The 27,500-nt window shown below is 47.6% G+C and overlaps 1 protein-coding gene across 3 annotated transcripts in view; it reads right to left on the reverse strand.

Moving 5' to 3' along the window:
• zfhx4 (zinc finger homeobox 4) overlaps window positions 1–27,500 on the reverse strand; it is a 114,472-nt gene that overhangs the window by 74,023 nt on the left and 12,949 nt on the right. For all 3 annotated transcript variants that reach the window (XM_071414828.1, XM_071414829.1, XM_071414827.1), the window contains exons 2-5: window positions 8,042–10,424; window positions 7,667–7,927; window positions 6,771–7,050; window positions 3,681–4,204 (exon numbers count right to left, since the gene is read on the reverse strand). In XM_071414828.1, coding sequence (XP_071270929.1) covers window positions 3,681–4,204; window positions 6,771–7,050; window positions 7,667–7,927; window positions 8,042–10,378 — 3,402 coding nt within the window. In that variant the 5' untranslated portion in view covers window positions 10,379–10,424. The remainder of the gene's footprint in view (window positions 1–3,680; window positions 4,205–6,770; window positions 7,051–7,666; window positions 7,928–8,041; window positions 10,425–27,500) is intronic.

Here is a 27,500-nt window from a genome sequence, read left to right on the forward strand (position 1 = left end):
GTCAATGCAGTGTGTATGTGTGTGTGTGTGTGTGTTGTGTGTGTGTATGTGTGTGTTTGTGTTTCTGTGTGGTCCTGTACCACGCAACACTGACCATGAACATTCTCCACTGTAAATGATCCCTACTGTACCTCAAAGCGCAGCACACACACACTCAGAATACACGCATTCAGCACAGACACACACATTCAGTACCTCCACACACGTGGATGTGTGAATCTCACACTCTGTACCCGGGCAGGCGCTCCAGCTCTTGTGAATGGCACTGACAGATTTACTACTCTGTCCATCTGTATTAAGTCCTGTGTTTATTATCCAGAGTCATATCTCTGCCATACATCATCATTCTCTACATCATTCTCAACACTACCCAAACACAGGCTGGGCCAGCTATAGACACGCCATGGTACGTGCTACAGTACTCTTTAATACGGCCTGATCTACCTGCAGCTAGATGGCTAGCTCACAAGCTATCACACAGCCAGATACTAACATCTGCCTGCTCACACCTCACATCTGCAGTGCAGAGTTGCATTGCCAAGAGTTAACTCTTTGGAGAGAAGGATTTTCATTTGACAGGTAGACAGACACTGTGTTCCATTTTGCAGTTTTCTAGTCTGGAATTCTAGACTGTTCTATTTTTGCATAATCCAATCCAAAACCCTGCAATTAATTCTCTAATCTAGAATCATTCAGATTTATTGTGGAATTCTAAAGTCAGAATCCAGAATGCTGTTTTGAGTGTTCTAGATGTGTTAGTGGTCCATTTTGATGGCATCAATTACGATTAACCAGAAGTTATTAACAGGAACCACCAAGTCCTTCGACGTTAACCAAGCAGTATCTGAGACAATGAGCTTAAAGAAGGATCAGATTGGTTCCTCAGAAAAGTTACTTCCTGCATTAGGATTAACGTATGCGCCCTAAACTAGAGAGAGCGAGAGAGGGAAAGAGGGGGTAGGTAAAGAGAGATATGGAGGTAGAGAGAGAGAAAGAGAGAGGAGAGAGGAAGATGAAGAGATAGAGACAGAAATAGCCCTCCTCCTGCTACTCTCATCTGGCCTCCTGTTGTAAAGTCTGGAAACCTTTCCGTCCTGAATCCCCTCAGATCTCTACTGAGCTACAAAGCAGCAATAAAGTCTGAATATGCTTTTTGTTTGCATCTTCCACCGTTTCACAGATCCTCAGTGTTCTAGACCCATATGGGAAGGTAGTCAACACTTTGTTCTCTTTGTGTGTGGGGCCAAGCCAGGGCGGGCAGAGCAGAGCAGAGGCAGGCCACTCCCATGGGTCTTTCACCTCCACACATAAAAGAAAAGGTGTTTTTCTGGTCAAAAAAATACATATTTTTTTTCTTTCTCCTCCGCTCATGCTTTACTGCCATCTGACTATGGGTAAAAAAAGTCTGAATCCTGCCAAACGCATTAAAGCCAGCATCTGTCCAACAGATTTGTGTAGCCGGTACAGAGTGTATGTGGGTGGGGGGGGGGGGGGGGGGGGGGGTACAAGGGTAGCTGAGTGCATGGAGAGGGTGGTGGATGACCCTCTCCCCTACAGCATTAGCCAAAGGTAAATCGCTCGCTAGGAAGCTGAACATAGACACATGCCACAGATATGGGTTAAAAAGGCATTATGGCCCAGGGAGCACAACAATCTCTTCATCATTCTATTATATGTTGGCACAATGTAAAAAACATGGAAGATCAGCCACATGATGTATAATACTATCCCCGTCCATCCATATAACATAGTCATTCTTCCAATCTTTCTTTCACAGGATATTGCTGTACCAATAAGGGAGGACTTACACAGACCAGACCAGACCTCTACAAATCCTCCAGCTTCGGTCTAACCAGGGAGGGTGTCCACACATTCCCATTGCTCTGGGGTTTTAAAGCAAGGCCTCCAAATTCCACAGGCGATTCTGGGAATCCCCCCCCCCCCTCTCTCTGGCCACGACAGCTACTCTTCCCTTCTCTCTCTCTGCCCACGTCACCCCCCCTTCTCTCTCTCTGCCCACATCACCCCCCCTTCTCTCTCTCTGGCCACGACGGCTACTCTTCCCTTCTCTCTCTCTGCTCCCCCTTCTCTCTCTCTGCTCCCCCTTCTCGCTCTCTGCTCCCCCCTCTCTCTCTCTGCTCCCCCCTTCTCGCTCTCTGCTCCCCCTTCTCTCTCTGCTCCCCCTTCTCTCTCTCTGCTCCCCCTTCTCTCTCTGCTCCCCCTTCTCTCTCTGCTCCCCCTTCTCTCTCTCTGCTCCCCCTTCTCTCTCTCTGCTCCCCCTTCTCTCTCTCTGTTCCCCCTTCTCTCTCTCTGTTCCCCCTTCTCTCTCTCTGCTCCCCCTTCTCTCTCTGCTCCCCCTTCTCTCTCTGCTCCCCCTTCTCTCTCTCTGCTCCCCCTTCTCTCTCTCTGCTCCCCCTTCTCTCTCTGCTCCCCCTTCTCTCTCTCTGCTCCCCCTTCTCTCTCTCTGCTCCCCCTTCTCTCTGCCCATGACGGCTACTCTTCCCTTCTCTTGTCTGTCTCACTCACTCTTTGCTCACGGTTTGATAACTTACAAACCCATAGACTTTGTGTGTGAGTGTGTGTGTGTGTATGACACCATAAACTAAACTATTATCTAAGAGCCTGATGTAGGATTGCTTTTCACCCTAGTCTCCTTTTTCAGAGAAAATAAATTGTTATACTGATATGGTTATACTTTAAATTGCCTTGGAGTTGGTCTTGTACCTTTGCCTTTAATCATTGCTAATAAAAACTCATTTTTCCCTATTATGATTTAATGGCTGCCAATGTCTTATGTAGCCGAGCTGGCTACTGTCAGACACTAAATCAACTGCTGTGAACACACAGCCAAGAGCTGAGCTACAGGACACACACATACCCCCCCCCACACAGTGTCAGATGTTGTTAGGCCTGGTCAATAGATCCTCATTAGGTTCATATAGTGCAGTAGATCCTTCAGGTCAGGATCCTGGGAAAACAGTCTTTTCACACTATAAACTATTTCTTTCTCTCTGTCTCTGAGGGACCTGTTTATATAATGTTTACAGTGTTCTAAGATGTTCTCTGTGTGTGTGTGTGTGTGTGTGTGTGTGTGTGTGTGTGTGTGTGTGTGTGTGTGTGTGTGTGTGTGTGTGTGTGTGTGTGTGTGTGTGTGTGTGTGTGTGTGTTGTGTGTGCGTTGTGCTGTGTGTGCGTGTGTGTGACACTGTTGCATGGTGGCCTTTTCTGTCTGTGACCACAGTATGCCGCCAACGCTTATCTATGTTTATAACAGAACTCAATTAACTTTGATTTCAGACATCATATTAATACCAGTGAAAATACTCTCTCCTTTCACTCTTACAGGAAAGAGTGAGATGGATAAGGGAGGAGGTAGGAGAGAGGGCTGATAGAAGCAGAGAGGAGAGGGAGCTAAATCAGCTCTACCTGTTGGTTAATGGCTAATATAAGCCAGGTGGTGCCAGAATGCCAATCTCTAACACCCTGCAACAAACACAGGGCCACCACTAATAGGCCTCACGTAACAACGCCTTACAAACCACTGGCTGGATGACATCATGCTGTTATAGAGGCCTAGGCCCTGTTGCATAATCACTGTATTATGCCGCTGCGTTGTCTGGTGTGTTGGTGGCTGTCGTGTGTACGGTGGGAGCGTTATGTTATAACAGGAGTGACTGGTACCTTGTACAGCCTAATGGCAGCCTCGTGTCGCTGGTTGGTGGCGTGCAGCCGCAGTTTATCCACGCTGTTGCTGTAGTAGTCGCACGCGTTGCATTTCAGGTGCACAGGGTTGCCGATGGCGACGCACTTTAACCTCCACTGGTTGGCTTTCCCTCCTTCCTTGATGTGCGCCACCAGCTGCTGTTTCTGCATGTGTTTGTCTGTCTTACAGTGCAGCTGGAAGTTGGCCTTGAGCTGGGTGTTGTAAGTACACAGTTTGCACTGGTACACATCTCCCACAATGCCACGCCACTCGTCCTCGGGCAGGGTGCGTTCTGCGTTGACATGGGCGCCCAGCGCCTCCAGGCTATCGGAGGTGAAGCGACTGCAGACAGAACACTGGTAGAGGCGGAGCGACGGGTCGCTGATGGGCGGAGAGAGCTCACCACTGCCTCCAGCGCCCCTGCCGCCGGAGAAGACAGACAGGTCATCAGCCATCAGCTGACCACTGGCTAGACGCAGCTCCGCAGACAAGTCATTATTCACTGGGGACAAAGAGAGAGAGAGGGATGGTCAGAGAGGGTGGCGGGTAGAAAGAGAAAGAGGGAGATATGGTGGTCAGGAAGACAAGAGGGATACGAGAGAGAGAAAGAGGAAAATGAAAGAAGAGAAGATAGAGTGAGCAGGAAAGAAAGATAATGAGAGTGAAAGTAGGTGAAACGCACAACGTACAACCAATAAAGAAAGCGAGAAAGCAGACAGAGAAAGACAAAGAGGATAGAAAAGCAGACAGAGAAAGACAAAGAGGATAGAAAAGCAGACAGAGAAAGACAAAGAGGATAGAAAAGCAGACAGAGAAAGACAAAGAGGATAGAAAAGCAGACAGAGAAAGACAAAGAGGATAGAAAAGCAGACAGAGAAAGACAAAGAGGATAGAAAAGCAGACAGAGAAAGACAAAGAGGATAGAAAAGCAGACAGAGAAAGACAAAGAGGATAGAAAATCAGACAATGAAAGACAAAGAGGATAGAAAAGCAAACAGATGTACACGTCAACGGAGGAAGAGGAGAGGGAGGGCTGGATGAAGTAAAGAGAAAAAAAAAGACTGCCTTTTTTTGTTAAATGAGATGAAGCGGGGAAGAGCAGCTAGAAAGGGGAGAAGAGCTTCAGCGTAGGGGTGTAGGCCTCAGTCACACAAAAGGATTGGATCAAATAAAGCCTTGCACAGACCCTATGGCTCCATACAAAGCCTTGACTATAAAAAAATCTAATAGGATTGGATCAGGATCAATTACAATCATCCCTTTCAACTTGCTAGCTCCCTCATCAGATAGTTTTAATGACTCTGAGTTAGCCGAAGAGTAGCAGGGAGCGCTAGCAGGTCTTCTCACACAACATGAAACGCTGATCAATACAAAAGCAGCTCTGTTCTGTTACGACTCTCTCTCTCTTTCTCTCTCTCGCTATCTGTTAGGAGCTCAATATGTCTCCTATCCCAGAAAATTTAGACAAAAGACTAGCACACAGAGAATGTAACAATGACATATTTTTCTTTTTTACAGTCAGAGTACAAATCTGCCAATTAGTCAACACTAATAAGGTGTATGTATGTGTGTGTGTGTGTGTGGGTGTGTGTGTGTGTGTGTGTGTGTGTGTGTGTGTGTGTGTGTGTGTGTGTGTGTGTGTGTGTGTGTGTGTGTGTGTGTGTGTGTGTGTGTGTGTGTGTGTGTGTGTGTGTGTTTGGACATGAGAAGAAGCGAGGTTACAGCTTTGACCTCCAGGTTGCCATGAGGAATGGGTATGTAACAGTATGGGCTCTTTGTTAAACTCCTTCACCTCCTTGGAGATTCAACTCCCTGCAGTGTGTGTGTGTGTGTGTGTGTGTGTGTGTGTGTGTGTGTGTGTGTGTGTGTGTGTGTGTGTGTGTGTGTGTGTGTGTGTGTGTGTGTGTGTGTGTGTGTGTGTGTGTGTGTGTGTGTGTACGTGTGTGTGTTCGTGTGCGTGTGTGTGCGATTAAGCTGATTTAAGAAAATTACGAATGAAAGATTAAGAATAATTATCCCGTGGCTTCTCATAATCATGTTTTAATCAGACAGAGAGGTCGAGGAGAGGAGGCAATGACAGAGGGATGAAAGAAGATAAGAGAGACAGGGGGAGGAGAGAAAGTGGAGGAGAGGGGAAAAGAGAAAGAGGAGGAGAGGGGAAAAGAGAAAGAGGAGGAGAGGGGAAAAGAGAAAGAGGAGGAGAGGGGAAAAGAGAAAGAGGAGGAGAGGGGAAAAGAGAAAGAGGAGGAGAGGAGAGGGGAAAAGAGAAAGAGGGGGAGAGGGGAAAAGAGAAAGAGGAGGAGAGGGGAAAAGAGAAAGAGGAGGAGAGGGGAAAAGAGAAAGAGGAGGAGAGGGGAAAAGAGAAAGAGGAGGAGAGGAGAGGGGAAAAGAGAAAGAGGGGGAGAGGAGAGGGGAAAAGAGAAAGAGGAGGAGGAGAGGGGAAAAGAGAAAGAGGAGGAGAGGAGAGGGGAAAATAGAAAGAGGAGGAGAGGGGAAAAGAGAAAGAGGAGGAGAGGGGAAAAGAGAAAGAGGAGGAGAGGGGAAAAGAGAAGGAGGAGGAGAGGGGAAAAGAGAAAGAGGAGGAGAGGGGAAAAAGGAAAGTGCAAGGAGGAAGACCAAAACAAACAGAGAGCCATAGGTTGTGAGGAGATAGGGAAGAGGACATCCAGAGATATAGACAACGAGAGAGAGAGAGAGAGAGAGACAGGGAGAGAGAGAGAGAGAGAGAGAGAGAAAGGGAGAGAGAGAGAGACAGGGAGAGAGAGACAGGGAGAGAGAGAGAGAGAGGGAGAGAGACAGGGAGAGAGAGACAGGGAGAGAGAGAGAGACAGGGAGAGAAAGACAGGGAGAGACAGGGAGAGAGAGAGAGAGACAGGGAGAGAGAGACAGGGAGAGACAGGGAGAGAGAGATAGGGAGAGACAGGGAGAGAGAGCGAGACAGGGAGAGAGAGACAGGGAGAGAGAGACAGGGAGAGAGAGGGAGAGAGAGAGAGAAGGAAAGAGAGACAGAAAAATATACATACAAAATCGAGACCAAAGGGAAGGCTGAAAGTCACCCTGATTCTCACCTAGCCCAGAGCCGAGCACAGCGGACGTATTGGGGTCCAGCTGGAAGGGGTTAATCATCTGGGCTTCTGGGCCGGGGCTCTCCAGCTTGACCCCGGTCAGGCTGATGTTCTGAGCCAGGTAGTACTGGTAGAGCTCAGCCTCGGCCGGGGCCAGACCCAGGTGCAGACCGTGTTGAATCTGCTTCATGTTCTGCTGCAGCAGCATCATGTTGTGCATGTGTTTCTCGCTGGTCATGTGGATGCGTAGGTTCCTCGCCACGTTGGTCTCGTAGTCACACACCTGGAGGAGGAGAAGAGCAGAGGTGTGTGTATATATATATATACATATATAAATAATGAGGAGAATTTGTTGAATGGGTTCCCAAAGGATGTGTGGTAACTATACTGAACAAAAATACTGTATAAATGCAACATGCAACAATTTCAAATATTTTGCTGAGTTACAGTTCATATAAGGAAATCAGTCAATTGAAATACATTCATTAGGTCCTAATCGATGGATTCCTCATGACTGGGCAGGGGCGCAGCCATGAGTGTGCCTGGGAGGGCACAGGCCCACCCACTGGGGACCCAGGCCCAGCCAATCAGAATGAGTTTTTCTCCACAAAAGGGCTTTATTACAGGCAGAAATACTCCTCCACAACCCCCCCTCAGCAGTTTACATGTTGTGTTTCTATGTTTGTTCTGTGTAAGTACTCATATACAGGTGTACGAGTTCACAGAGTGAAACACAGTAGGAGGAGGCTGCGCCAAGACAGTGATCTATTGGCAGATTTGTGGTTTTCCCCCTAAGGGATTATGGGAAGATGATCCTAGACCTGTCTAACTTCTAATCAGAGCCAGAACAGTGGCTAATGAACTAGAATAGCCCTGATCCAACGTTTAGTGTCACCCACCTCACAACGCCACGTGGGCTTCTGTTTGGGCTTGGAGGGTGACGGGGTACCACAGCCTCCCCCCAGGCTGGCGCTGGGCACAGGGTTGGCATGGCTGTGGCAGGGGGTGTGGGTGTGGGTATGGCTGTGGGTGTGGGTGTGGTTGTGGTTGTACTGCTGTTCAGTGCCCCCATTCTGCAGTGTCTGAACGTTGTTCAGATGCTTGTCCGACTGCATGTGGATGCTCAGGTTGCCCTTGGTCGTGGTGGAGTAGTTACACACCTAGAGAGAAATCAGAGATAGAGGGGGTTATTTATAGAGATACAAAGAAAGGAACAGAGAGAGAGAGAGGGAGAGTGTGAGTAAGAGAGAGAGAAGTAGAAAGGAGAGACTAACCTCACAGCGGAAGGGCTTGTATCCACATGTATAACTCTCTCCCCGGGCCAGGCGTGGGTGAGCCTGCCCTGTACGGCAGTACACACAGGACCCTCCAGACTCTGGGTGCTTCTCCTTCATGTGGGCGTCCAGCGTCTGCTGGTACTTGTAGTGCCAGTTACACTTGGGACACTTCAGTGTCTTGCAGGAGTTACGAGAATGCATCATGGTCATGTGTCCACCTAAGGATCGGGAGGACCCTAGGACCGTGTCACATTTTGGGCACTCTACACCACTGCCTGGGGACCCCTCGGCCAGTCCGGGGGTTCCAGGGGTACCCGGCGTGCCAGGGGTTCCGGGGTTTCCCCCGTGCTGGTGCAGGGGTCCCGGACTCTCGTCGTCTCGTGGCATCATCAGGTGAGAGGGGGGGGAGAATCCATCTGGAACACCCAGGGCTTCACTGGTTGAGTCGTTACTGCTATCTCTATCTCTGGCTTGGGCTGAGTTCAGCTGATTCTTCTCCATCTCCTCACGGGAGGAGGAAGAGGAGGATGAGGGATCTTTGTTGTCGCTGTACTTCAGCACGCTGTTGGACAAGGGGGAAATACTTTGGTTTAAAAGAGGGAAATCTTTGCTACTGGTGCTGTCGCCCACCGGTTCATCCTCCTCCGTCTCCGCCCCTCCGTTGGAGTAAATGTCCTCCATGTCTTCTTCTCCTCCTTCTGCGCCCGGCTCGTGTTTGATCAGCGGGTACGGGTTCAGGTCCAACCGCTGTCCATTGGGATGCAAAGTGCGTGGAGCACGGCCCTCGCAGTCGCTCTCGGAAGAATCCCGCTCCCGGCCTGTCGCCATGGGAGATGAGCGAAGGAGGGACGCAGAACTGGTGGGGGTTCTGACGGAGGCGCCGGTCACACCCCCGATGTTTGGATTGGTCTCGGCCTTTGGCATGGGTGGGGTTCTGGGGGTTTGGTCGGCGGGGTTCGAGCTCGCGCTCCCTTTCAGGAAAGCAAATCCAGCCTGGAGGGAATCAGCGTTCTCAGCGTGGAACGTGTTCCACAGGCCGCGGAACCCCGGGTCAGGACCTAGGAAGTTAGCGGCGGTAGGAAAGTGGGGTAGCACAGAGTTAGAGGATTTTTTTGGTTCCAAAAAGCTTATAAGAGGTTCTTTGTCCTTGCCGATCCCCTGGATAATGGCAGAGACGTGCTTGTTGCTCAGGAGCTTCTGTTCCTGCTCGTTGAGCGTCATCCGGTGGTCATGGACAGCGTGCGTCACAAACGATCGGCTGTAGCCAAACGACAGCTTGCAGAGGAAACACATCAGCACAGGCTTCCTCTGTCCGTCGCTCACACAGCCCTCAAACTTGGACAAGTCCACATTGTTGGGGACATCTTTGGACACACAGGAGTTTTTGGCTACGCCGTCGACCGTCAAATAGTCTTTGTCGCTCTTGTGGCGAAGGTCGTAGACACGGAAACTGTGCAACACAGGGCTGCCGGCGCCTGCGAACGCTGAGGTATTTGGGAACGACGATGTCGCCGCCGGGTCAGCCGGGAATGCTTTCCCGAGGGATGACGCAATGTGGAAAGTGTTGATGACCTGTGGGTAGAAGGATATGGGTGCAGCCGCAGGCAACTCCGCCCTGTCCCGATTCCCCCCATGGGTGGTCAAACCGCTTTGGGATTTATTGGTGGCAGCGGTGGGATTCTGGGGGTTAGGGGGGACGTTTTTGGGTGACAGAAGGCCCCTGGAGCCGCCACCGCGATGCTCTTTGGAGTCCTCCAGGATGAAGGCAGATCCGTCGGGCTGGTAGACGATCTCACCGCACAGGTTCTCCACGTCACTATCTTCTAACTCGTCCATCTCGCTGTCTCTCTCACACTCTGCCACTCCATCAGGCTCCCCCTCTCCCTCACTCTCGCCCTCCTCCTCCTCTTCTTCCCGCCCTGCTGCGTTGGGCATGCGAGCGTTGGGGCAGTGGTGCTCCATGTACTGCTGTAAACTGGAGAAGGAGGTGGAACATTCATTACAGGGGATGTCCTTTGCTGGGGCCACCAGCGAAGCAGAAGTGTGGACATGCTCCAAACCCGATACAACAGTTCCGGTTCCGGTAAAGCTTTCTATCCGGCTCTGCTGCTCCGTCCTCAGCGGGCTGCCGGTGTCTGTGGCATTATTGAAGGTAGCAGGGCTGTTCTCTGGTGCTCCAGTGTCATTGGTATCAGCGGTGGGATCCATCCCAGAGGCAGCAGCAGTTCGGTATCTCTCGGTCTCCTCTGCGTCACACGGCCCTGCTGGCAGCGACGACAGCTTATGGCCATTTTCCTGCCGCAAGACGATAGAAGGGGAGTCACAGGTTGCCATGGCGACCTTTACATGGGGATCTCATCTCATCCAATCAGACAGGGACCTGAAGAAAGAACGAAAGAGAAAGAAAGAAAGAGAAAAAAGAGTGCGAAAATCATTAGAAAAGTTTTACAACAATAGCAATCACACTGTTTATCAAAAAGGCTCAATATTAGATCCTACATCCAAAATCCCATAATAATTTCAAATGTATGTAACTCAAAACGAGACTATTGAATGCTGACGGCCAAGGGAAAGCCCAGCACAGAGTTTACCATTAAAGTTAAAGAAGCCCCCTGACTTCTTGTGAAAAGAGGAAATCCAATATAAATGTGAATAGATCTGAGCAGCTTTGTCTTAGAGCTGACAGCCAGAACCTATCGCCTGCCCCCTGAAAGCAGCTGAACACCACACAAAAGTTTCCCTGAGTCCCTCTCTCTCTGACCCCTCTCTGATTAATGCCCTGGAAACAGAGGGAGGAGTGAACGAATGTGACTGATCCCTCGCTCTGGCCATGAGAGGAGGAGAGGAGCAAAGGAGAGAAAAGTCGGACTCCTGTGTCGGTAAGAAAATCAGCTTAGCCTAAATCTGGGCCTGGTAAAGACCCTCAGCATGTAGCTAACACTTCCTGATTAACACACCAGCGTCATTGATTAAACCTCTTCTCCATGCCCTCCCCAAGCCCTGTCCACACTGGCCAGCCACCAACACCAACAGGCATACAGATTAGACACCAGTCACTCCACCTTTAACCTTCAACTTCACAGGCACATGGTATCAACACCAACTAAAGTAAATAACAGAGAGAGGAGCAGCTAAACTACACATCACAAACAAACAGTCTGACCGTACTCCAGATGACAAGTCTGATTCATCCAAATAACCCCACCTTCAACTCCACACCCTTCAACACTCTCCCTGGCCCAAATCCAATTCAAGAGTATATAATGGGGACCTGTCCCTGTAAACCATTGCTTTTGAAAGACAAGTTGGTGTGTGAATGAGCCAGCATTCGAATGACGGTTTAAAACTGCAACCTTCAACCCCACCCACCTCCTATTGCCTGCCTCTTTCTCCACCTCTATCCCCCCACCCCCTCTATCCCCCCACCCCCTCTATCCCCCCACCCCCTCTATATCCCCCCACCCCCTCTATCCCCCCACCCTCTGTATCCCCCACCCCCTCTATCCCCCCACCCCCTCCCCCCACCCTTTGTATCCCCCCACCCTCTGTATCCCCCCACCCTCTATATCCCCCCACCCCCTCTCTATCCCCCCACCCTCTCTATCCCCCCACCCCCTCTATATCCCCCCACCCCCTGTATCCCCCCACCCTCTGTATCCCCCCATCCTCTGTATCCCCCCACCCCCTCTGTATCCCCCCACCCCCTCTATCCCCCCACCCCCTCTATATCCCCCACCCCCTCTATCCCCCCACCCTCTGTATCCCCCCACCCTCTGTATCCCCCCACCCCCTGTATCCCCCCAACCCTGTATCCCCCCACCCCCTCTATATCCCCCCACCCCCTCTATCCCCCCACCCTCTGTATCCCCCCACCCTCTGTATCCCCCCACCCTCTGTATCCCCCCAACCCTGTATCCCCCCACCCCCTGTATCCCCCCACCCCCTCTATCCCCCCACCCTCTCTATCCCCCCACCCCCTCTATCCCCCCACCCCCTGTATCCCCCCACCCCCTCTATCCCCCACCCCCTCTATCCCCCCACCCCCTGTATCCCCCCACCCTCTCTATCCCCCCACCCCCTCTATCCCCCCACCCCCTGTATCCCCCCACCCCCTCTATCCCCCCACCCCCTCTATCCCCCCATCCCTGTATCCCCCCACCCTCTCTATCCCCCCACCCTCTGTATCACCCCACCCCCTCTATCCCCCCACCCCCTGTATCCCCCCACCCTCTGTATCCCCCCATCCCTGTATCCCCCCACCCTCTCTATCCCCCCACCCCCTCTATCCCCCCACCCCCTGTATCCCCCCACTCTCTGTATCCGCCCAACCCTGTATCCCCCCACCCCTTCTATCCGCCCACCCCCTGTATCTCTCCATCTCTCTCTTTCTGTGACACAGTACAAAGCAATTAGAGGTTTTAACTGAAACAATCCACAGCCTGTGGGAGGGGGCTTCATGGATATTAAAGCGTGAGGATTGAAATCAAGTGTGTGTGTGTGTGTGTGTGTGTGTGTGTGTGTGTGTGTGTGTGTGTGTGTGTGTGTGTGTGTGTGTGTGTGTGTGTGTGTGTGTGTGTGTGTGTGTGTTCTGTACCATAATCAAGTGTAATCTGAGATGGCAGAGAGATGAGTCCATGAACAGTACAGATGAAACAATAGAAAGTATTGCCTAAATCATCAGAGAAGAGGATCAATAAATGACATGACAAAAAATGTCTATCTTTCTTGCTCACCCTAAAGCAACATTGTTCTGGTGAGGTAGGCTCCACAACAACACACCAGCTGTTCTATTTCCCTCAAATGTAAATGACTCGAAATATCTAGATCTAGATGTAATGGGTTAAGACACAACTAAACCACTACGTCTCTCCCAACCTAAAACTAGGAATAGAACCAACCAGTCAGTCAACTTCATGCATTTTTCATCCCGGGTTTTGTACCATCCTGTTTTAAGAGGCTTGCAGGGGAATTATGATTGAGTTTAAAGCTGTTTAGTAGCCAGGGGTTCTGAGCGCTAACATGAAAGAGACTAGAGGATTTATTCCTTGTACTTGTTGTCATTTTGCTCCTAACTGCCCTTGATGTGTGTGTTGGACATAAAACAGTCAGTTTAACAGGAATTATATATATCCTTGAGTGTTGAGACATGTCTTGAAGATTTACCTATTGCTACAATGTATCACACCGCACAGACACAGATGTATTACAGAGGTAAACAGAGCTCAACTGCAAACAATGGAATAGTTGTCTCTGGACACTGATCTAAAGTCAGTGTTGTGTTTTTTCCATTATAGTTAAGGTTAGGATTTGGGGAGGGTAAGTTGATCTGAGTCCCCAATGTTAGCATTAACCTTAGCAGGTAAAGTGTGATTATCCTTTTAAAGCAGGGCTAAGCTAAAGTAGCATTGACGCAGGTCAACTGTTATAGCTCTACAGTAGTTAGTGTCATGGCTTCCGCCACAACAACAGTCACTGTTTCACAACACAGGAACTAATTAAGTAGGAGTGCATGCAAAACATAATTTACCGCTCAGAGCTCAATATTTGAGAAATGCTTTACAATAAAGTTATTGAAGTAGTTTCCAGGATTGGTCACTTGTGAATATTGTGTCATAAAACAGCATACCTGCTCCAAAAGGTTTCACGTCTTATTTTCCCCTCTTTTTTTGTACACCTTTTAATGCGCCCAGCAGCTATTAAAACCCAGATCAAGTTACTGCAGTGTTTAGTAACCTCAGTGCTCTCCTCCCACTCCCTCCCCCTGCTACAACCGTCCTAGAGAGAGAGAGAGAGAGAGAGAGAGAGAGAGAGAGAGAGAGAGAGAGAGAGAGAGAGAGAGAGAGAGAGAGAGAGAGAGAGAGAGAGAGAGAGAGAGAGAGAGAGAGAGAGAGAGAGAGAGAGAGAGAGAGAGAGAGAGAGCACAACAATGAAGCCAGCTTTCCCCCGGTTCAAAACGGTTCCTAGAACAACAGAGATGTCTGGGACCAGTCCTGCCTCTAGTTTTTAATTATGCCTCTCCCTTGCCTCCCGTGAACACACACACAGACACTGTGAAGTGATTAAAGAAGCGTCTGATCTGATGCTGAGAAATAAATAATATCCGTGGAATGCTAACCAGACCCCAGCGTTGCTAAGTTCTTTGGGGAAAAGAGGGCTAAAAGACTCCTTGGCCTATTGTTTTTCCTCCAACCCCCTCCCTCTCTCTCTCCCTCTCTCCTTCCCTCCCTCCGTCTGCTTTTCTCTCGCTCAAAGAGAGGGACAGCAGGCATTCTAAAGCAGGGGATTTATTTTCTCCTTCTCTCTCTTTTTAATTCTTGCTCACCCCCTCTCTTTCTTACTAACTTGCTCTCGGACTCTCTGCTTGTACTTGTTTCAAAACAAGGTAAAACATACAAGTTACATACAGGGTTAGAAGTTAAAAGTTAGCATGCAGAGTAGAGTGTGACCGTTTGCAATTCGCAGAGGAGAAAATCTAAAAGTCAAAAGTAATGTCCAAATAAACAGCATATCTGTGTGTGTGTGTGTGTGTGTGTGTGTGTGTGTGTGTGTGTGTGTGTGTGTGTGTGTGTGTGTGTGTGTGTGTGTGTGTGTGTGTGTGTGTGTGTGTGTGTGTGTGTGTGTGTGTGTGTGTGTGTGTGTGTGTGTGTGTGTGTGTGTGTGTGTGTGTGTGTGTGTGTGTGTGTGTGTGTGTGTGCTTCTCCTCTGCGTTAGCTAAGGTCACCCTGGTCTCAGCAAGAGGCCTCTCCCAAACACCAAATCTTCCATCAAGATGTCATAGAGTGTTAGTAAAAGACAAAGGAGAGTTCCAGAGGGAGACCAATGCATCTATCTCCCGGTGACAAAGCCCTGAATAGCGCTCCACTAGGCTAATTCTAACTGTTTATTTGTTGCCATGCAGAAACAAAATGGTGAAAAATCCATCAGGAGAGAGTGATTTTCTGGTGAAGGGTGCGCTGTCCCTATCAAAGGACACAGAGACACACACGCACGTACGCGAAGAGCATACACACACACACACGCACACACACACTGAAGAGGCTTGATGCCCTCTGTTTAAAGCCTAAAAGAAAGGACCAGAGAAAATTGCAAAAGGAGGGAAGGAGTGGAGGAGGAGAGGAGGGGAGGAGGGGTTAGAGAGAGAGGAGGGGAGGAGGAGAGGAGGGGAGGAGGGGTTAGAGAGAGAGGAGGGGAGGAGGAGAGGTGGGGAGGAGGGGTTAGAGAGAAAACCAGGTTTGTTTCTTTCTCTCGTTTTGACTCCCACAAAGGTTTTTCATGGAGCCCCTGTTTGATGCCTGAAGGTGTAATATTAGATGCATGCACACACACACGCGCACGCACGCACACACACACACACACACACACACACACACACACACACACACACACACACACACACACACACACACACACACACACACACACACACACACACACACACACACACACACACAGACAGACAGACACACCTCAACAAAATGTTCCCTATTTAACACAGGAATCTTGCCTAACAAATGACTTTCTCCACAGAATGCCTTTTAGCGAATCACATGACAGCAACATAGGAGCTGCAGGTTTGGAGACATTAAAGAAGCATAAAAGGGAAGTGGGGTTTGTATGTGTGCCAGGTGTGTGTGTATGTGTGCCAGGTGTGTGTGTGTGTGTGTGTGTGTCTGTGTGTGTGTGTGTTGGTGTGTGTCTGTGTGTGTGTGTGTGTGTGTGTCTCTGTGTGTGTGTCTGTGAGTTCTCCTCATCCCCATGATGAAAGGTAAATTGGTCTCTATAGTCCCAGGTGTAACAGAATACCAGATTACCTGCAGCGACCAACATGGGCTTTCATTGTTGGAGAAAATACCTGAATACCAGGTTAGGAAGAGAGTGGTAGAATACACTCCTTAAACACAGGTCTAGGGTCAGATTACCCAACCCTCAATCCTAACCTTCACCATTAGAGGGATGAAAATATATCTGACCCTGTAGCAGTGCTTCAGACTCCATCTAATATTACGACAATGATCTAAGTTCAGTTTTGCTTTTCCCTGTCCAACATTTCTGGTTACAATCTGGGGAGGGTAAGCTGATCCTAGATCTGTGCCTAAGGGCACCTTCCACCGCTAGCAGCATTAGAAAGGGGAGCTGCAGTGATTGAAAAGACGTTGTTTAAACTAAACTCAAAGTGAGCAGAGTAAATAAACTGAGGGCTCCAGCCACTTCACCCCGCTGCCACTCCTACTACAGATTTTACTACATCAAAGCAAAATCCAATCTACATAGCTAATGTCCTTTAAAAAAAACTGAAAACAGAGAGGGAGGGGGAGAAAGAGAGAGAAAGAGAGAGAAAGAGAGAGAGAGAGAGAGAGCGGGGGGGGGAGGGGGGAAAAGAAAAACAGGAATTTTCTTTAGAAGGGAATCTGGAAACACTCTCCTGTGAAATTGGTTTGATTGGAAATGAACCGCACAAACAAAAGGGCACCCTATGTCCTGACAATTACACACGCACATACACACACAAACGCACACACACACTTTTCCTGACGCAATTACACTACATTAACCAGATTAGAGGCTCCTGCTGGTCCCAGTATCTTCTAAAGTGCCATCTATGCACTCCTCCCTCTCTCTCTCTCTCTCTCTCTCTCTCTCTCCCTCTCTCTCTCTCTCTCTCTCTCTCTCTCTCTCTCCCTCTCTCTCACCTGCTCTCTCTCTCTCTCTCTCTCTCTCTCTCTCTCTCTCTCTCTCTCTCTCTCTCTCTCTCTCTCTCACTCTCTCTCTCTCTCTCTCTCTCTCTCTCTCTCTCTCTCTCTCTCTCTCTCTCTCTCTCTCTCTCTCTCTCTCTCCTCTCTCTCCCTCTCTCTTCTCCCTCTCTCTCTCTCCTCTCTCTCTCTCTCTCTCTCTCTCTCTCTCTCTCTCTCTCTCTCTCTCTCTCTCTCTCTCTCTCTCTCTCTCTCTCTCTCTCTCTCTCTCAGATTAAGGCAATCCACCGCCAAAGAATGTGTGATGACCTTTGCTGCCACCGAGCCAACTTCCAGACCCCCCGCGCCACCCCCCCCCCCCACACACACACACACACACACACACACACACACACACACACACACACACACACACACACACACACACAGAGCCAACTTCAGCCCTCAGCACCACACAGCCCTCAGCACCACAGAAGGGGAGAAGGTAATTAAGTTTGAAAGAAAAGAGCCCCGCAACAAACAATGCTGCACTGTCCTAGGGGAGGAGGGAGGAGAGGAGGATGAGAGGGGGGAGGACGAGAAAAACCATTAGTATTCACTGGCCGGGTGAAAGAGAAGAAAAAGAGAGGAAAGAGGGCAAAGGGGAAATCTGGCTGGAGTTTTCTTCTTTCTCTCTTTCTCCCTCTCTCTCCTGCTTTCTCTCTCTCTTTCTCTTTCTCCTACCACTTTATTGGTTCTCTCCACCTCCTCACATCTGGTTTCATATCTTCCCGTCTTCTCCTCTCTTCTCGCCTGCCTGCTTCTTCTGTGGGTTCCCATGTCACTCTCTCTCACAAACACAACCTCTATAACATGAACTACCGACCTCTCTCTCACCTTGTAACACTCACACTCCTTCTCTACTTCACTGTTTACCCTGAGAGAGAGAGAGACAGACAGAGAGAGACAGAGAGAGAGACAGATAGAGAGAGACAGACAGAGAGAGACAGAGAGAGAGAGAGACAGACAGACAGACAGACAGACAGACAGACAGACAGACAGACAGACAGACAGACAGACAGACAGACAGACAGACAGACAGACAGACAGACAGACAGACAGACAGACAGACAGACAGACAGACAGACAGACAGAGAGTGAGTGAGCGATGAGGAGGAGCTGGTAATGAACATGGTGTTCCCGTCCCAACTTAGACTCAGGGAGAGCTAACTAACTAACCCATTATGCAAATCACTGCATTAGTGCGCGCACACACACACAGGCATACACATGATTCTGCTTATGAACACCTCCTGAGCACTGACTGAGCAGCTTAATTAGTAAAGCAGATATGTTATTTACAGACTCCTTAAGGAAACAGAAACACAGGCACACAAACACGCCAAAACACACATGCCAAAACAGACTAACAGGGAATGAAACTCTTGCACAGACTATTTGGAAAGCGTGTGAACGCAGTAGAGAGGAAGGTATTTCCTAGCCATGCATGGATAGTGGAAAGATCATGAGACAGATTTACGTCAAGCCAGTGAATCAGACAAACCACCACTAATTTCACTCCCATGAAAGGAGGAGAGATACAGAGAGAGAGAGATAAAGAGAGGGAGAAGCAGAGAGATATAAAGAGAGAGGGAGAAGCAGAGAGAGAGAGATATAAAGAGAACGAGGGAGAAGTAGAGAGAGAGTGATAAAGAGAGAGGGAGAAGCAGAGAGATAAAGAGAGAGGGAGAAGCAGAGAGAGAGATAAAGAGAGGGAGAAGCAGATAGATATAAAGAGAGAGGGAGAAGCAGAGAGAGAGAGAGATACAGAGAGAGGGAGAAGGAGAGAGATAAAGAGAGAGAGGGAGAAGCAGAGAGAGAGAGATAAAGAGAGAGGGAGAAGCAGAGAGAGAGAGAGAGAGAAAATAAGCAGAGAGAGATAGAGGGAGAAACAGAGAGAGAGATAGAGAGAGGGAGAAGCAGAGAGAGAGAAGAAAAGAGAGGGAGAAGCAGAGAGAGAGAGAGAGAGGGAGAAGCAGAGAGAGAGAGAGATAGAGGGAGAAGCAGAGAGAGATAGAGAGAGGGATTTCCAGAGAGAGATAGAGGGAGAAGCAGAGAGAGAGATAAAGAGAGAGGGAGAAGCAGAGAGAGAGAGATAGAGGAAGAAGCAGAGAGAGAGATAAAGAGAGAGGGAGAAGCAGAGAGAGAGAGAGGGAGAAGCAGAGAGAGAGATAGAGGGAGAAGCAGAGAGATATAGAGAGAGGGATTTCCAGAGAGAGATAGATTTAGTGTGTTTTAAAAGTGTGCGTGTACATTTACACCCGTGTGCTAGTGAATGTCAGTCCACGTCGTGCATGTGCATAGGTGTGTGTGTACTACTACACATGTGTGTGTCTATACTGTAATCAGAGTGTATTGTAATCAGAGTCTAATTGTGACTTTGTTGGTTTCTGTAATCTGCTCTCTCTTTGTATCTGGGATCACATAATGAAGGATTAGTGTTTTAATGATGACTGACTAAGCCTTGATTTCCCCTGAACTAAATAAGTATTAATCTAGCTTGATCATTATGCTCTGCCCTGGCCAGGTACAACATACAATAGGAACGTTCTTAGCTGTTACATAAATCACCTCTTGTACTCTGCAGCTGTTTGCAAGCTAAAGCCCATGTGTAGCCCCTCTCAACTGAATATAGGGGGAGGAAGGAGGGTGAGAGGGGGGTGATTCAAAGTGAAATGAATAATCCAGCTCGACATAAAGCCTTCAATCTGAAATCCAGGATGTTGTTGTTTGGGAATAAGAGATACACTCAATTAAACTAGCAGAAAGAAATGAACAAATCGCTTTGTGTCAAAGTGGAATTATACTGACCTCTCTTCTTGTACGATATATGAAAAAGTCAAAGCTCCTATAGAAAAAAATATACTAACAGAACTCGGGGTTGGAAATCTGCAATCAACACAACTGTAGTGACAGAGGGAGCCCTGCTGAGGACAGAGTAGGGGTTAAGCAAATACTAGCCATGCTTAGATCAACACTCTCTCACACAAACACACACACACACACACTGCAATCTACATTTTGCAAAACCACAGTCTGTGACGCACATAGCTCCCATGACCAGGTATGTAGAAATGACTAGTTAGCCTTTAATACTGTGAGGTAGCAGGAGTAATACCACCCCTACACTCACTCTAATCTTTACAAAACCCTCTCCTCTCCTCTCCTCTCCTCTCCTCTCCTCTCCTCTCCTCTCTTCTCCTCTCCTCTCCTCTCCTCTCCTCTCCTCTCCTCTCCTCTCCTCTCCTCTCCTCTCCTCTCCTCCCTCTAGTCCCCTCTCTTCTCTTCTCCTCTCCTCTCCTCTAGTCCCCTCTCTTCTCTTCTCTTCTCCTCTCCTCTCATCCCCTCTCTTCTCATCCCCTCACCTCTCCTCTCATCCCCTCTCCTCTCCTCTCCTCTAGTCTCCTCTCCTCTCCACTCCTCTCCTCTTTTCTCCTCTCCTCTCCTCTCCTCTCCTCTCCTCTCCTCTCCTCTCCTCTCCTTTACTGTCTCAATATAATCTATCATTAAGACACAGAAACACAGAGACACCTAGCTAATTGTGGAGCCATCTTCTGAACACGGCAACAATAAAATGTAAAGTTCAAACCCCTGTGTTTTAAGGAGACTGTCCGGGGAGAGACTCTGTTACCCTGTAATTACTATCTTCAACATAATCACAGAGCAGGTATCCCATCAGGCATGCCATCGCTGCTAGCCATGAGCTAATCGCATGTCCTCCCTTTCTTCAAGGTTTCACACAGCAGACATGGTATATCTGCTGAGAAGCAGAAACTATTCATGTAGTTGATATTTGAACTGACTTTGCTCTCAAAGACATGAACACATTGATGCAGACACACATCAACGCACACACACACACACACACACACACACTGTCATCCTTTTAGGGTACTGTAAGAGGTCCTACTTGTGACCTAATTTCCTAATTTCTGGCCTGAGAGAATTACTAATTAACTTAAGGTTTGGCACACTTGTCTAATTAGAGGGAATCTCCAAATTAACTTTAGACCAAAGTCTTTGTGCTTTTTAAACAGACGCACTGACAGACAGCTGTCTATAGTTTATCCCCTCTCTCCTACAAAACTACAAGGAAAATGATGTATGCTGCTATCATAGGGTCCTTACTCTGTAGAGAAAAAGAGAGAGAGAGAGAGAGAGAGAGAGAAATGGGAGAAGGTATGACAGACAGAGAGAGAGGGAGAGAGAGAGAGAAATGGGAGAAGGTATGACAGACAGAGAGAGAGGGAGAGGAGAAATAGGGGGGGAAACAAGTGTGCAGAGTTAAAAGTGTACATTTTAATTGGATTTCAATACAAACAACAGTCAGACCTAATTAACTTGGTTGTAGATTAGCGTTACAATATTCCTTCATCAAATAAACATGTTGTCACGCACACCAAGATGCTAGGAAACTGAAACGCAGTAGTCACGCCATTAACTTCCTGGGAGAAAATTAAAACAATTACAGAAAGTGACTCAATGTATAAAAATGGTCCAAAATCATTATTTCAACAGATTTCTTTTTTTTTTTACCAAGTCTGGAAACAGATACACAATTACAATCAGGACTCATTTCCCCCAAAAGTGACTCACTATGTACAGGAATCACTCACTACTCAAAGCTTATTTCATCCAAAACTAATTTCACCAGACCAAAGAAGAAAGGAAGCGAAAAGCATGTGTTTCGTTTAAACTACCAATAATGAACAGATTCATTGAGACAATCACCGTTCATTTTCCCAGACATCATTTTATTGTCTATGTTCTTCTCTGCCTGGATGAGGTATTATCAGTCCTGAACAAGAGAAGGTCACTGTGTGTGTGTGTGTGTGTGTGTGTGTGTGTGTGTGTGTGTGTGTGTGTGTGTGTGTGTGTGTGTGTGTGTGTGTGTGTGTGTGTGTGTGTGTGTGTGTGTGTGTGTGTGTGTGTGTGTGTGTGTGTGTGTGTGTGTGTGTGTGTGGGTGGGGGTGTTCTCGCCTGGACTTCAAAGCGAAACCGAGGGGACCGAGAGGTCAATGACAGCTCAGTAGAGCAACAACAAGACCAGAGTCAGCAGTCACACACACTTAATTCATCCTTACTGAAAACACACACACTTAATTCATCCTTACTGAAAACACACACACTTAATTCACACACACTGTTCTTAAAGAGGTACAGAGCTCAAGAGACACATTCATTTGCTTTGCTATAAAATTCTGTACCTTGAATGTGGTGATGAGATAAAAAAAAATGAGCAATGGATTACGAGTGGCCAGCAATACACAATGACCAGTCCACAGTTAGGATGAAATGGTCTGTGGAGATATTCAGCAAAACTGGAGGAAGTCCCTTGTATGAAGAATACTGTCCACTTAGTCTATCTGAAAGAGTACTCTGCTTTGTATTAAAGACCTTCATAGTTCTAACACTCTGCATTCACAACCAGGCTCTACCCCGCTCAGGCCTCCTGACATTGGGCAAATTCCACCAAGCATTGTCTGATCTGTGTGTGTGTGTGTGTGTGTGTGTGTGTGTGTGTGTGTGTGTGTGTGTGTGTGTGTGTGTGTGTGTGTGTGTGTGTGTGTGTGTGTGTGTGTGTGTGTGTGTGTGCACGTACCAATGCATGTGTGTGCTAGCATGTGTGTGTCTAGTCTCTATTTAGTTTCTCACCACTAATACATCAGTAGGACTGCTGACACCTGCAGTGTTTATAATACATACTATGTCATACACACACACACACACACACACACACCCATTCCTCCCTCCTTCACCGCACACTGCTCTTCCTCTACACTCCCAGGAAAATAGTCATACGTTTTTTTCTGTCTTTCCTTTTTAAAGCAAATAATTAAAGATGATTTGGCGGCTGTGGCCAGACCAGCAAAGAACAGGATATGAAAGGGCTAGCATTAACTAACTACTGAACTTCTCTGGGGATATCTGGAAAAGCTCTTATAATGTAGCTTCCTCCCCTCAGAACAAACTTAAGGCTAGCAGTGATACATAGACACAATATTAAACATGATCAGTAACCCAGTAGTAACCCAGTAGTAACCTAGTAGTAACCCGGTAGTAACCCAGTAGTAACCCAGTAGTAACCCTAGTAGTAACCCAGTAGTAACCCTAGTAGTAACCCAGTAGTAACCCAGTAGTAACCCGGTAGTAACCCGGTAGTAACCCGGTAGTAACCCTAGTAGTAACCTAGTAGTAACCCAGTAGTAACCCTAGTAGTAACCCAGTAGTAACCCAGTAGTAACCTAGTAGTAACCCAGTAGTAACCCAGTAGTAACCCAGTAGTAACCCAGTAGTAACCCAGTAGTAACCCTAGTAGTAACCCTAGTAGTAACCCTAGTAGTAACCCAGTAGTAACCCAGTAGTAACCTAGTAGTAACCCAGTAGTAACCCAGTAGTAACCTAGTAGTAACCCAGTAGTAACCCAGTAGTAACTCAGTAGTAACCCAGTAGTAACCCAGTAGTAACCCAGTAGTAACCCAGTAGTAACCCTAGTAGTAACCCAGTAGTAACCCAGTAGTAACCCAGTAGTAACCCAGTAGTAACCCAGTAGTAACTCAGTAGTAACCCTAGTAGTAACCCTAGTAGTAACCCAGTAGTAACCCTAGTAGTAACCCTAGTAGTAACCCAGTAGTAACCCAGTAGTAACCCAGTAGTAACTCAGTAGTAACTCAGTAGTAACTCAGTAGTAACCCAGTAGTAACCCAGTAGTAACCCAGTAGTAACCCTAGTAGTAACCCAGTAGTAACCCAGTAGTAACCCAGTAGTAACCCTAGTAGTAACCCAGTAGTAACCCAGTAGTAACCCAGTAGTAACCCAGTAGTAACCCAGTAGTAACCCAGTAGTAACCCTAGTAGTAACCTAGTAGTAACCCAGTAGTAACTCAGTAGTAACCCAGTAGTAACCCTAGTAGTAACCCTAGTAGTAACCCAGCAGTAACCCCAGTAGTAACCCAGTAGTAACCCAGTAGTAACCCAGTAGTAACCCAGTAGTAACCCTAGTAGTAACTCAGTAGTAACCCAGTAGTAACCCTAGTAGTAACCCTAGTAGTAACCCAGTAGTAACCCAGTAGTAACCCTAGTAGCCTACATACTGTGAGTGAAAACCCCTCACACCCTGTTGATACACACTTCTCTCGCCCCCTCTTTCCCTCTCCAAGGGATAGTTAATTACACTCTTGCATATTCATGAGGACAGATCTCATTACTGTGTTTGTTTTAGTCACAGCTCATGCATATTTAATGAGCTTCTTATTCCCTAACGAGGCTTAGCAATGGCCTTGTTACCAAAACAATAAATCACCAGCAGGAAGTCTGCATATACACACAGCGCTAGTCACAACACATCTGGAATACAAACACAGATAGAGTATATACCTTCATATACACACAGCGCTAGTCACAACACATCTGGAATACAAACACAGATAGAGTATATACCATCATATACACACAGCACTAGTCACAACACATCTGGAATACAAACACAGATACTGTATATACCATCATATACACACAGCGCTAGTCACAACACATCTGGAATACAAACACAGATACAGTATATACCATCATATACACACAGCGCTAGTCACAACACATCTGGAATACAAACACAGATAGAGTATATACCATCATATACACACAGCGCTAGTCACAACACATCTGGAATACAAACACAGATACTGTATATACCATCATATACACACAGCGCTAGTCACAACACATCTGGAATACAAACACAGATACAGTATATACCATCATATACACACAGCGCTAGTCACAACACATCTGGAATACAAACACAGATAGAGTATATACCATCATATACACACAGCGCTAGTCACAACACATCTGGAATACAAACACAGATACTGTATATACCATCATATACACACAGCGCTAGTCACAACACATCTGGAATACAAACACAGATACTGTATATACCATCATATACACACAGCGCTAGTCACAACACATCTGGAATACAAACACAGATACTGTATATACCATCCTATACACACAGCGCTAGTCACAACACATCTGGAATACAAACACAGATACTGTATATACCATCATATACACACAGTGCTAGTCACAACACATCTGGAATACAAACACAGATAGAGTATATACCATCATATACACACAGCGCTAGTCACAACACATCTGGAATACAAACACAGATACTGTATATACCATCATATACACACAGCGCTAGTCACAACACATCTGGAATACAAACACAGATACTGTAGATACCATCAGACAACTGATAGAGATAGAGGAGAGGAGAACAGATGAGGGAGCAGGAGAGAGGAGAGAGGAGGAGAGAGGAGAGGAGGTGAAGAGAACATATGAGGGAGCAGGAGAGAGGAGGAGAGAGGAGGAGAGGGGAGGAGAGAGGAGGAGAGAGGAGGAGAGAGGAGGAGAGAAGGTGAAGAGAACAGATGAGGGAGCAGGAGAGAGGAGGAGAGAGGAGGAGAGAGGAGGAGAGAACAGATGAGGGAGCAGGAGAGAGGAGGAGAGAGGAGGAGAGAGGAGGAGAGGTGAAGAGAACAGATGAGGGAGCAGGAGAGAGGAGGAGAGAGGAGGAGAAAGGAGGAGAGGAGGTGAAGAGAACAGATGAGGGAGCAGGAGATTGGACAGACAGATCATTTCAAATGACAGGTAGCCATAGAGACGCTTGTCAAATGAAATCAAATGTTATTGGTCACATACACATATTTAGCAGATGTTATGGCGAGTGTAGCATAAAGCTTGTGCTATTTATTTGTGGCCAACAATGGGTCAGTCAGACACACAGAGCTCATCTGACCAGCAGCATCCCTCTGGTAAACCTTGTGACACTCCTCCTAACCCCACTATCACCTCAACCTCACACACAGGATTGTAGTAGTTGTATGTCTCGACTGCCATCCCTTCTGGTGATGAGAACGTCTAAACAGCACAGCCAAACGTAGGGGATTTTATTCCCTTTTGTTGAGACCTTGACTTTTCAGCAGAATGGCTTCTTTGAACTTGTCAAAAATCTGGAGGGGATCTGAGAAAAATAGTTAATGAACTTAGAAAGACCTTAGAATAGAAAGATGTCACCGTTCCTACAGTTTCCTTTACCGTGGTAATAAATCAGCCTCAGCAGCAACAGGGTCTTCTTCCACATCTCCAGCTGCTTTCCAACAACACATTCACTTACTCTATTTTTCAATCCAGGTAGGTTCTGAAAACACAGTCACCTTCACAATGACGACCTGGAGATTCACAACATGCAGCATGCATCCTAACAACAATACAAAACATTACCAGTGACCATCACTCTGTAAAGGCCTCTCACACTAACAAGATATATGACTGTAGAACATTTATTGGAGATGTTAACCTGGCAGCTTTAAAGTGAAAGCCCCTCTCCCTCCATTCAGGCGTCGGAGCACAGGAAAAACTATCCTTGTTTAGATCGCTAGCCCTGATTGGTGGAACACTCTTCACACCCACTGCCCTCTCAACTCCTCTCCCTCTCCTCTCCTCTCCTCTCCTCCTACTTTCCTCTCCTAGGAGTTACGGGAGCTGGATGGCTGAGAACCAGGAAAATCCGAGAACAGCTGAGTTTACATCATATATATATATAAATATATATATATATAGAGAGAGAGAGAAGGATGGGGGAGACTCTATTTGACCTGAACCTGCTAATGGCAAGCATCTAAGACCCAAAGGATTACAAATCAAATACAGAGCCAAACTATTAACACATGCGTGCTCCCACCCAACTACCACACCCACCCACACACCCACCCACCCACCCCCACCCACACCCACCCACCCACCCACCCACCCACCCACCCGCACACACACACACACACACACACACACACACACACACACACACACACACACACACACACACACACACACACACACACACACACACACACACACACACACACACACACACACACACAGAGACAATGTTGAGTTGTTTTCCCCCGCTATGAAAAAAAACATAATATTCTAAATTAAATATTTCTGTTTTTCCATCCTTAATACCCTGTGTCAGATACCTCATGCAAAATAGCCTTTCAGAGCCTGAGAAACGAGAGAACAGAGAGAAAAGAAAAATCCCCCTTTTTCCCAGTAAATTAACCGAGAGAGAGAGCGAGAGAGCAAGAGAGAGAGCAAGAGAGAGAGAGAGAGAGAGAGAGAGAGCAGAGTAACACAATCTTGACTGGCGCTGAACCAACAACAACAAAAACATTTAGATAGCAGCGCTGAATAATGAAGGTTTTCAATGAGGACACAAATGACATTTCCTCCTGATAACATGGACCTTCCCATAACAACTCTGTCCACGTCATATTGGACAGGCAAATACGGGACAGACCGTGCTTATGTGTGTGTGTGTGTGTGTGTGTGTGTGTGTGTGTGTGTGTGTGTGTGTGTGTGTGTGTGTGTGTGTGTGTGTGTGTGTGTGTGTGTGTGTGTGTGTGGACTGTTGAGGAGAGGATCATAGTAACTTTGTTAGTCTCCTTACCACGCCAGATACAAGACTTCACTGCCTGTAAGACGACAGAGCGGTGGGGAGAGAGAGAGAGAGAGAGAGAGAGAGAGAGAGAGAGAGAGAGAGAGATGGGGGAGAAAGAGAGAGTGGGAGAGGGAGAGAGAGAGAGAGAGAGAGGGGAGAGAGGGAGAGAGAGAGAGAGAGATGGGGGAGAAAGAGAGAGTGTGAGAGGGAGA

This window comes from Salvelinus alpinus, chromosome 8 (assembly GCF_045679555.1).
Source record: "Salvelinus alpinus chromosome 8, SLU_Salpinus.1, whole genome shotgun sequence".
NCBI lineage: Eukaryota > Metazoa > Chordata > Actinopteri > Salmoniformes > Salmonidae > Salvelinus > Salvelinus alpinus.